Source organism: Buteo buteo, chromosome 19 (genome assembly GCF_964188355.1).
Source record: "Buteo buteo chromosome 19, bButBut1.hap1.1, whole genome shotgun sequence".
Taxonomy (NCBI): Eukaryota; Metazoa; Chordata; class Aves; order Accipitriformes; family Accipitridae; genus Buteo; species Buteo buteo.
Window position 1 is genome coordinate 9,262,567 of NC_134189.1, and position 11,530 is coordinate 9,274,096.

General features: G+C 44.5%; 1 protein-coding gene across 1 annotated transcript in view; it reads left to right on the top strand.

Annotated features, from left to right (window-relative positions):
* The window catches only part of CREB3L2 (cAMP responsive element binding protein 3 like 2), an 85,922-nt gene extending 76,190 nt beyond the window's left edge, over positions 1-9,732 (top strand). Inside the window, exons 12-13 of the mRNA XM_075051860.1 lie at positions 7,552-7,624; positions 9,523-9,732. Coding sequence (XP_074907961.1) covers positions 7,552-7,624; positions 9,523-9,732 — 283 coding nt within the window. The remainder of the gene's footprint in view (positions 1-7,551; positions 7,625-9,522) is intronic.
* The last annotated feature ends 1,798 nt before the right edge of the window (positions 9,733-11,530 follow it).

Sequence of the window (11,530 nt, forward strand, 5' to 3'; positions counted from 1 at the left end):
GATTATAGGTAGCCTCAGCTAGGCACGGTTCAGGCCTGGAGGTGGTAGATACTGTATTAACTCTATGGCAAGACAGCCTCTGACCTGAGGACGTGAGTATGTGGGCAGGAGATAAGGCAAAAGAGGGATGAGATGGGCACGTAGGGAGGTGAAGTTGACTGGACCAAGTTCAGTGGAAAAGCTAAGAGCAGTATTCAGGTCTGATCCTGGTCCAGTACTTTTCTCCCTGCTTTGTTTCCTCCTTGTCTCATGTAGCTGTGGCCTTTAAGGGTTCTCCCTCTCTTACTACCCTGGTCACGCCTTTGCCCGAGCTGTGCTTCTTGCAATTTGTCCTTGCAGTGGCACAGTCGAACCTACCCCAGGATTTGAGCAAGGTTTTATCTGGTTACTACAGAAGGGCACTCAGACTCTATTGAGGATGGATTTAATCTGAAAATCCTCATTCAGCAGGCTAGCATAGCTACTTTACAGTTTACCAGAAGAAGTCAATTTTTGAAGAGGATAAAGAATTTTGAAGTTCTTTTTTTTTTATTTTTTTCCTAATGATAAATAAGGGAAAAACTTAACCTAGCCTTACAAGTAATTTTTTACCATGTACAGTAGATATTTCCTGCAAGTATTCTATTTTGTAAAATATTGGATTTGTATTTTATTACAGTAGCTGCCACACCAGCTCCTTTATTGTTCTTCATTCTCCTTTGACTTTCTTCCTTCAATATCCTATTTGCCACCCTCAGGCCTGACTCAAAACTCAGTGAAATGAACAGAAAGAATTCGATGAATTACAGGGAGCTGTGGATCAGTCCCCACTGTGCCATTTTAAGAAGGTGTTTCACATCAGTGACAGTGAAACATGTGCCTGACTCCATGAGCTGGTAATGAGTTTTGGTGTATAGATGTGCTTTCTAGGTAATGCCCTATTCTTATATGTAAGTGCCTTTTTATTATTTTATCTTTGGTGGCAATGAGAGGAGAAATGCTGTTGTAGTCTATTTTGCAAGTGTTCCCTTCTTCTTGGCATGGGTCAGCCTCTTCCTAAAGTCTCTTTCCCTTCACAGTGATCCTGCTGGGTCCTCTGAATCATTCCAGTATCCACCCACAACTTTTGTATTTTTTATTTTTTTTTTTAACAATTTAAGGCTTCACATAAATAATGAACACTGGTGGGTGCCACAAGGGATGGCTGCATTCCTTAGCCACATGAGGTCAGCAAAGTGACAGGACAAAACTGGGGACTGACCGTTCCATTACTGTATGGCTAGGCATTGTAAGTGGGCAAGGTCATAGCTTAGAAAGTTCCTTAAAAGGTCATTTTTTATAGAGCACTCGTGGTTTGTCACCTCTGAGGACAACTGAATGGTTAAGTCTTCTGCAAAAGAGGCCCCCAGCTGCCAAGCATAACCCTCCTCTTACTAGTCTTGTAGCTTGCACTGTGCATAAGCAGGAGACTGCTCTGCCTGAGCTCATGCCTATTACCAGTTAAATGGATCACCTCCCATTGCAGATACAGCTGACTTCACTGTATTAAAACCAAAATTGAATTATTTCTCAATACTTAAAGGACAGACGATTTCGCAAAACCCAAACAACCCCCCTCTCTGAAACCTACTGCACTAGTCACCATTAAAGCTTTGCCCTTTTGTTTGCTTAATTTGGGCATGTCAGTTCAAATCTGATCGGGAGATAGTCATGTTTTCATCTGGAGCATTTTAAACTGGCCACGGTCAGGGTCAGGCCTCTAAACTAATTCGTCTAAGCCATTATGGCCATACCAATTTTCTTGTAAATGTTTGATAATCTATTGCTATAATCTTAGTTTGTGTAATCCTTTAAGTTATTTTTAGGTACTTTTGGGGGGAATCTCTTGACCTAGCACACACATTGCTTGGGGATTTATTATATTAAATATTACTTCTTTATAATAAGGAAAACCTTTGCTTTACTTTGGTATGTTTGTGATCATTTTTATTCAGGGGCCTTAATAGAATAGGCTTCTCTGCTAGATACTAGGGGCCAAAAAATCTCCTGTCATCACCTACCCACAGGCTGTTATGCGACAAGGACCTCACTGTCTCCAGAGGCAGTTTATGCCCCTGTTACGTACCTAGCAGGGGGACAGAGGAGGCAGGACACATCCAATTGCACTGCCAGCCTCAGCAGCCCAGGGGTGACCCAAGTGTGAATGTTGATGCACAGCAGACCACATGGAGAGGCAGCTGTATGTGCTCTGTGTTAAGGGCATAGGGAAGGAGTAGTAAGGTGTATTCAGGGAGGATGCCAGTATACGTGCTTTTAATTAGCTCAGCTATATTACTTGACGTCTTAGCCTTCTGCCAGTATACTTTTTCCAGTGATGAGTGACTTGGTGCTGTAGAATAATATTGTGTGTGTGGACAGGGTAGGCTAAGGCCTTCATGTGCTACTTAATTTCCATTTCCACTAGAGGACTTAAGTGATCCATAGAGTCTTCAGCTGTAACGTTATGCTGCTTGTCAGGACGATTTTATACACACTAGTAAACTTACCTTTTGGCCTATAGCTTTAAAGCATGTCTAGATCTGTCGGGTCTTTGCTTCTAGGGAGATAAGCTACAAAAGAATGTAGGGCATTATTTTTTTATATATATATATTTTTTAAAAGTATCAAGCATAGGGCACGTGACAGTTCTAACCTTGTTACCAGTGTGTAGATAATGTTGGGGTTTTTTTCGCAGGCTATTTATAGTTCTTTGCTGCATTTCTCTTATTTCATCTGTACCATTCAATATTTTTCAGCAGCACAGACTAATAATGGATTAGGCTGAGGTTCTTAGGCCAGATCGTAGCTGATACAACGCAGCACGCTTCATACTTAATGCTTTTGGAGGCTGCAGGTCTGATTTATACTGGCAGGGGACCTCTTCCATATCTCTCTGTGTAACAATGTGTCTCGGTGTATTCTTGATTTTTCTAACATAGAGCTGAAAATGAATATAACAACTTTTCTTCTTTGTTTTTTTTCCTGCTAAAAAAACCAACCCACCTCTCTGCTCCCATCCCCCCAAACTATCAGTGGTGAATTCTGTCTAGACACATTTAGAATGTAGGTCAAGTAAATGAATGATACTAATTGCTACGTTGGGAGGGATTTCCACTGAGTATTTGGGCTCTAGATTCTAGCTAATGCCAAGAGGCCATTGTACAAAACCCACGCAGCTAAGAACAGCAGTATATGGAGTATTTTTATACTCTTGGTGACTAAAATATTTCTTTCTCAAGTCACTAATTAGAAAGGGAACATTTTGTATTCTGAAGGTGAAATGGTAGGTCAGTACTTTGCAACTACAAAAGTTATACTTGCCTATGTAAGTAGTGTAGTGCTATGATGTGTTGCTGCTTTGCACTATAGTGTTAAGGATAAACAACTTTGGGGGTTGCAAAGATGAATGAACTGGCTTACGTGTTAAGGTCTTTACAAATAAGATGTAAGGATTCAATCAATGGGCCAGGATATTGTAGCTTTCACATGGCCAATAAAATGACAGTGGGCATTCAGGGATTTGTTGAGGGCGTGATCTCAGTTACTGCTGCATTGCTTAGGTGATCAGCATCCATTGGAGACTCCCAAGATTGAGAGGGAAATTGCCATTTGTTTTTGTGGTTTTCATGTCAGGCCTTTTTCTGCTTTACCAAGGCGTATAACTGAACAGGCTTCCTACATAGGAAAGAGTGCATCTTGCAGGAAACTCTCATTTGTGATGCTAAAATGGAGTTTCAATATTTTTTATTACCAGTAGTCTCTTCTCTGCCCTAAAGCCCATCTCCATACTCTTCCTTCAAGAGTCAGAACTGAATAGGTGAGAACAAAACATGGGAAAGCTGGATTTGCAGACCTGTCTTACAGAGAAGATGAAAGAAATGGCCTATGAGGGGACTCCTGACATCACAGGGAAAATTCCTAGTTCTTGATTCAATAAATCAGCAATGATAGTCTTTTTCATTAGTTCCCCCCTTGTTTTAGCTTTGCTCTTCCCCTTGCTCTTTCATACTATGTGGTCCTGTTTATGCATATTTGACCTTTATGGTATATGCCATTTTTCCTTCCAACAAGCAGGTAGAAATCTTGTTGAACTTTAGCAGCCCATAATTAAGGGAGTGGAGAGGAGAGGGGGAAGCAGAGGCAAGTAATCAATTTCTTTTAACAGAACTCTGCTCGTATCTGACTTTGCCATATCAGATTTTAATTCAATGGCGCTGATGTAACAGCATCTTGCTTTCTTCATTTGTACAGTTAGCAAGAACAAGTGTGAGCGTGTGTGTATCTGTGCACGTGTTCATGGTAAGCAATTAAAAAAATACCCGCAGAGTTGGTTTTTTAATGTAGTAAGCATCACTAAATAAAGGCATCTACCTGAACACACAGGGCACATTCCACTTGGTGCAACAGAAAGTCCAGGCGTTTCTGAAACCTGTTCACATTCCACATCACCGAGCACATGTAAAACTGTAGTGTGAATTGCTGTATGAAGTCTGTCCTATTAGCAATTTTCAACTGAAAGTTGTTGCACTGTGTCATTATGTATGTATGCATAAATTGTCTGGCCTTTCTGTAGAACAGTTCTGGGTTGGTACAAAAAAAAGTAATTACTTTAGGCTTTATTGTATCTTCGGGTGTCACTTTTGTTCTGTAGAATTATGTCTTCAAATGCCTTTTTTTTTTTTTTTTTTTTTCTTAAATGGTGTAAGGTAACCTTAAAAAGTGGCCCCTGGGAGCTGACAGCTCAAGGAACACAGTTTGTTGAGCTGGTCTTCTGGGAGAGGACCTAAAGATCTCTCCTTCCCCTGGAGCCCTACTGCCCTGACCACCCCAGGGATGCAGTAAGATGCCAGGGAGGGGAAACAGTTTGCTCTCCGAGGGCCAGGCCGTGATGTAAGTACATCACAGTTTCCCTGAGATTTGCTGGGCCTTCCGAGAGTAAATTACCTGGTGTTACCCTCTTGAAGAGAAATACATGTCCAGGGCCACAGCCATTGCCTTGGACTGTGCAAAACAGTACCTTGTGACTCTGAGTCACTCTGCATGTGACACCCCTAAGGCATTTCAGCTGATCTTTCCCTTTCCCTCTGTTCATGTGGATACAGTATGAGTTTCTGCAAACATTTAAAACTATCTAAGATGAAAAGGACAGTGCAAAAGCACACCCCCCCTGGAACTCCTTGGTAAACTGCATTGGGGCCTCTTCTGACTGCAGTTGTCTCTGCTCTTTTGCCATAAGTCTGTTTAACTCTGTGTAAGTGTGTTCAATGGCCTCTCTCTTTTTGTACAAGCACAGTCATCTGGATACAGTCCCACCTGATTGTTCACACTGCAAACATGTCCATTGGGTGGAAAGAAATTGCTGTTTTTCCTTTTTAAATCTTCTGCTTCATTCTACAAAAGAACAGACTACTTGCTTTTGTAGCCTAAACATGTATGTAGCTAAGTATGTTATGCTTTTCATTTCTTGCAAATAAATATTTTCTGTAGAAAAAGCAAGTACAACTTGTTTGCTTTCCTGATGGTTGGAAAAGATCTGGTCCCTTGGCTTTCCCAAGTGCACTGCTATGCGCAGTGTCCATCTTCAACACGGCAGAACCCTGGTAATTTAGCACGTTGCTAGAAAGAGAAGGTTAAAAGCAGGGGTGTGGGTTTTTACTGAAGCTGGCTGTCCATTCCCTTTTTTGAGATTAGCAGAGAATTACATCTGTCAATAATGGGTGGAAATTAGGCGAAGGCTGATGGCATTTAATAATGATAATGGCACTTGAGTGCAACTAGGCGATACAGCCACATTAATATTAAATTCTCTCTCTATAAAAGCGGGATCGAGGAAGGCTGATGCTGAAGGGGGCACTAGCTTCAGACTAGTGATACCAGTCTGCTAGACCATGCTGGAGCTTGATTCGTGTGGGCTAAATAGCCCTCTGGAAGGTAAGGCCTTTCCACGCACAGACTGTACACTGGGCAACTAATTGCTTAAACTAAACTCTTAAAAGACCTCTTTCTGCTTTGGCTTTTAGGGGTTGAGTCCTTTGCTGGCCTCAGCTCTTTCTCTTACCCTGACTCGCCCCTGAGATAGCTCAAGGGCTTCTCCAGCAATTCAGAAGCTGCTGTTTTGCCTGTGTGAACAGTGGAGGTTATGCCCTGCAGCCCAGAAGCAGCATCCAGCCAGGGCACAGAGTTGACCTTTGCTACTTTGAGTAGACACGGAAAAGAAAATACCTCATTTCTTCCAGTTCGGGCACTCCGTGTCTCTGCTGGCCATCCAGGGAACTTGGTAATGGATGGCCTAGTGCAGATGTGAAAATTACCCAGTGCAGAGCTGGCTGCACAAATAGTGTAGTCATTCGTATTATGCCAGTTTTCGGCTCGGAAGGGGACCTCGTATATGAGTACCATGCATCCATACAATAACTACCAAGAGCTTATCCTCCGTGGGAAACACTAGCGATGGAAGTAATAGTTCTAGCTTTACTGAACTGAAAATGGGAGCATGACAGATGGCTTTGGTGCCTCCTTTTCAAGGCCTCTTAAAGAAGGCTGCTTTAGAGGTTGGGCAAGGCAGCGTACCGTGAAAATCGGAACACCCTGTCCTGCACTAAATTTGTGGCCGATGCAGATTTTCAGAAATGCCTTGGGTTTGGGCTAAAGAGGTTAAAGTAGCAAAAGAAATAGGTAGTGAAGGGGAAAAAAACCCAACAACCTCTCCTAAGCACTACTCTGGTCCTTTTAACCCAAGGATTGTCTTTGCTGCCCACCACCATTCAGTATCACCAGAAAAGGAAAATGGAATGAGAGGTTTATTTTTCACCTATCCCATCTTTTTGGTCTGTCTCATCGCACGTGCAGCATCCATGCAGTGCTGTAGCAGAACAGCTCTCCCAGGCGGAGCCCGGATCCAGCACCAGAACATACTATCTAACCCTGCCTCGGTCACAGCAGATGATGAAGCAGCTCTTTCTCACAAAATTTGGTTTCTGTACCTGAATGAAGAAGGCCTGTGGTGCTTTCCCTTGGAAGGTGAGGGGAGAAGGGCTTTACTTTGTCCTTGAAGTTCTGCACCCCACTCCTTTGCTGTCATCATTTCAGAGGTTATTGCAGCTACCGTCTTTCTCCTGCTGCTGCTGGGTGCCCCTTGCTTTCTGAACAGGCAATTTCACTTGCTAGAACTATTGATCCAGGGCACTTGTTAGCAGCATCAAGCCATACATAACATTTTTAGAGGAAAATCATTAGACCGTGACTGATTGGGGAAGTTACCCTCAGCTTAGTTTTAGCTGACTTCAGTTCCTCCGAGCATACAAAACACTGACTGGTGATTAACGATTGGTTAAGAATCTCTTTTGGTCTCAGTATTACCCTTAAAGCATCACACAGCAGGTGATGCTGCAGGGAGTCTGTGATTAAAAAAGAAACCCACATGCAGTGGAGAAATGCTGGATGATGAGCTGTCAGCCTCGCTACCTCTCACCCTCCTTTTAAAAGCATGTTACTGTTTGAGTTCAAGGCTAAATTTTGATACTTGTTTCTTAGGCTAATTCCCATTGCAGGGCAGGAGGAAGGGTGTCCAAATGCAACTTGCAATGCCTCTCGTGGCATGGTGTGGGTACTAAGTCTTCACCCTTTACTGTTAGCTATCGCTTGTACCTATTTTACCAACAGCACAGACTTCACCACCCCTGCAGGTATTTCATGGTAGATTCGTTACTGGTGCTCCCTTTCCTGGTTCGTTTGAGGTTTTTTAGAAACATGGACCTCATTAGCTTGGAGTTTAGAAGCAGTGAGCAAAAGCTTGCACCTTTGCCATAAATAAAACAATTCTGTAGGAGCCATGTCCTGTAGAGAGAGAGCACTGGATAGGGACTGAGGAAAGGAGCTGCCGGGTCTAGTCCTGCTCATGGCGTGCTGGTGAATTTGGCTGACCCTTCTCCATGCTTCACATTCCTGGTCTGCAAAATGGGGCCAGTGGTGGCTTCCTCCCCTCTATAAAGCACACTCAGATTAACCAAAGCAAGGTGATCCAGAGGAGGCAGTAGTAAGAAAGAAAAAGGTGTTTTGCTTCGTATTGAATGAGTAATGCTTTTGTGTCTTGTCTCCCTCCAGTTTGTGCTTCAAAAAGTTGAAGTGATTGATTTGATTTCTCATTTTCTTGGTGCTGTCTCTTGTGGGCTTCAAACAGTCCACATAGAAGCCAGGAATGACTTGTTTAACTTTTTACTACTAAATTAATCTTAAGCTGTATTCATATGAGTTCTATATGTTCCTATAAAATTACTTTTTTGTGTATCTCCAGTAAGGAGGAAATTACAAGTTCTGGCCCTTATCTTTGCTGTAATACAGCTGAGGAAAGATAACCACTGTAGAGTTAAGTCCGTGTCTGTTGGGTTGTCGCACTTCCACTGTCTAAAGAAATACTTAGATTCTGGTTAGCCCTGGGTTTTAAACCTATTTGGTAAAAACCTGGGTTTGATCTATGGTATTTGTGAAGGGGCAGCACCCAGGCACTTCCAAGCCAGGATCAGGCCCTTGTCACCTCACTGAACACCCTGGCAACAGGAATCAGAGCATATTTCTAGCTATGGCAGTCTACCTGCAGAAAGGGGAGCAGTGCTGTAAAATAGCTGAAAATGGTAAAAAGATAGAATGTAGCAGAATGCAGTAACTCACCAGAGAGCTAATCAGAGCAAGGCTGGCAGAGCTGCAGGGAGTAGCGGCTCTGCCCAACAGGATGATCTGCTGACGTGAGGGTGGTCATAGAGTCATAGAGGGGTTTGGGTTGGAAGGGATGTTAAAGACCACCTAGTTCCAACCCCCCTGCCATGGGCAGGGACACCTTCCACTAGACCAGGTTGCTCAAAGCCCCATCCAACCTGGCCTTGAACACTGCCAGGGATGGGGCAGCCACAGCCTCTCTGGGCAATCTGTTCCAGTGCCTCACCACCCTCACAGTGAAGAACTTCTTCCTTACATCTAACCTAAATCTACCCTCTTTCAGTTTAAAGCCATCACCCCTTGTCCCATCACTAATGCCCTTGTAAAACGTCCCTCTCCAGCATTCTCGTAGGCTCCCTCTAGGTACTGGAAGGCTGCTGTAAGGTGTCCCCAGAGCCTTCTCTTCTCCAGGCTGAACAACCCCAACTCTCTCAGCCTGTCTTTATAGGAGAGGTGCTCCAGCCCTCTGATAATTTTTGTGGCAATCTTCTGGACTCGCTCCAACAGGTCCATGTCCTTATGTTGGGGGCCGCAGAGCTGAACGCAGTACTCCAGGTGGGGTCTCACCAGAGGGGAGCAGAGGGGGAGAATCACCTCCCTCAACCTGCTGGCCACACTTCCCTTGATGCAGCCCAGGGTACGGTTGGCTTTCTGGGCTGCAAGTGCACATTGCTGGGTCATGTTGAGTTTCTCATCGACCAACACCCCCAAGTCCTTCTCCTCAGGGCTGCTCTCAATCCACTCATCACCCAGCCTGTATTTGTGCTTGGGATTGCCCTGACACATGTGCAGGACCTTGCACTTGGCTCTGTTGAACTTTATGAGATTCGCATGGGCCCACCTCCCAAGCCTGTCAAGGTCCCTCTGGATGGTATCCCTTCCCTCCAGCGCGTCAACAGCACCACGCAGCTTGGTGTCGTTGGCAAACTTGCTGAGGGTGCGCTCAATCCCGCTGTCCGTGTCGCCGACAAAGTTGTCAAACAGCGCTGGTCCCAATATTGACCCCTGAGGAATGTCACTCATCTCTGCTCTCCACTTGGACGTCGAGCCATTGACTGCAACTCTTTCAGTGTGACCATCCGGCCAATTCCTTATCCACTGAGTGGTCCATCTGTCAAATCCATGTCCCTCCAATTTAGAGAAACAGATGTCATGTGGTACAGTGTCAAATGCTTTGCACAAGTCCAGGTCACTCGATGTTAAGCCTCAGCATCCACCAGTTACCTGATGGATAAGCAGTGCTCTACTTGCACTTCAAATGCTGACCAAAAGTGAATGTTTTTGTGGGCATCTGTATCAGCATTGGATCTGGGAAGGGAAGCTGGCTGCTTGTTCAGTCATGCTTAAAAAAACAAAACCAAACAACAAAACTTGAAGGGATGCAAATACATACATACACACGTGTATGTGTATAAATGTATGTGGTTTTGTATGTTTTCCTGGAGGGTGAATGTTGAGGGATACCCTGAGGATGAATTTTCCTTAAGGAATATGGAGCATTTAAAGTAGACTGACTTCTCACTGGCTAGCCTGGCACACCGAACAAGTAAGGTTGCGCCACCCCTTTCTTCCCCACTCCCCTTTTTCATATAGCCACCTCTTTTCCATTAGGAATAGGATTTTCAGTCCCTCCCACTCTGAATAAAACTTACCGCAGTGTGCACAGCCTGTGCACACTGGAGTGTTCAGAATGGGATTTAACAGGCATCTGAGTAATGGAATAAACCTCCTTCCCTTGGCTTTACTCCAAAAGGCTGAATTCCCTCCTTTCTCTGCATTTCCTCTTTCATTCCCACCATCCACCCTGCTATTCGCAGCATGCACTATGGTGAGAATTTTCCACCCAGGAAAAAGAGCTTCCCACCTGCTGAAGTTTGTTAGCTCTCCCGGGTGAGCAGGGGAGTCACCGCAGCGTGATGTGAGGTGCTCCTCTTAACCCAACAACCCAACCCTTGGCCAAGTTACCAGCTTAAGAAATGAGATCCCGGCCATGGGAATTCAGGCTTTTGCCAGCTGATGATCCCAGATACTGGCAAAACCTGCTAAAAATCTATTTTTGTACTCATCCGTTCCCTCCTGATCCAGCAGTATGTCTGCAGCCATGTCTTGGAGCAAACATGATGCTCTGATGAAGTTTCTGCTGTTGCTGCCTTTCTCAAACCACAGCAATTGACGGCTGTGCCGCAGGTGTAATTGTGTAAGCAGGGCTTTCCTTCACCAGCCTCAGATTCTCTCATAATTGCTCATGTTCAGAAAAAAGCATAGGAAGTCGATTTAGCACTTCATGTTGCAAATGAGTCATGCAAATTGCAGCAGTCAGAGGGAAAACAGGTAATCCCGGAGCACAGTATAAATGTGGTCATGTGGGGAAAATGGTTATTGACAAGCAGGGGCTGCAATAGGGTTTGTGCAGGAGGAGGAGGACGTGGCTGAGCGGCGTGGATGTTCGCTGGCGCGGGGGGGTTAGGAAATTCTGATTTGTTGTTAGGCTTTGCTCCAGATGCTCTGGGGGAGGTGGAGCGATTAGCTGGGGCACAGGCCACAGAGCTGTTCTCATAGGGACCAAAGGCGAAAAGAATAAAGCTGTGAGATGATGCATACTGTTCTGCTCTCCAAATGCAAAATTAATTTGCCGTTAAAGTATTTTTCGCACACGCCATTGGTATCTTCTCATAGCAACAGACCATACGGTTTTCACCAGCGACAAAAGCTTGAAGACACCACTGATGAGAGAGGGGCTTATGGCACTGCTCCTCATCTTTGAAGCTGGCTGTTGAGCTAGGTCTGAACTGCTCTTTGG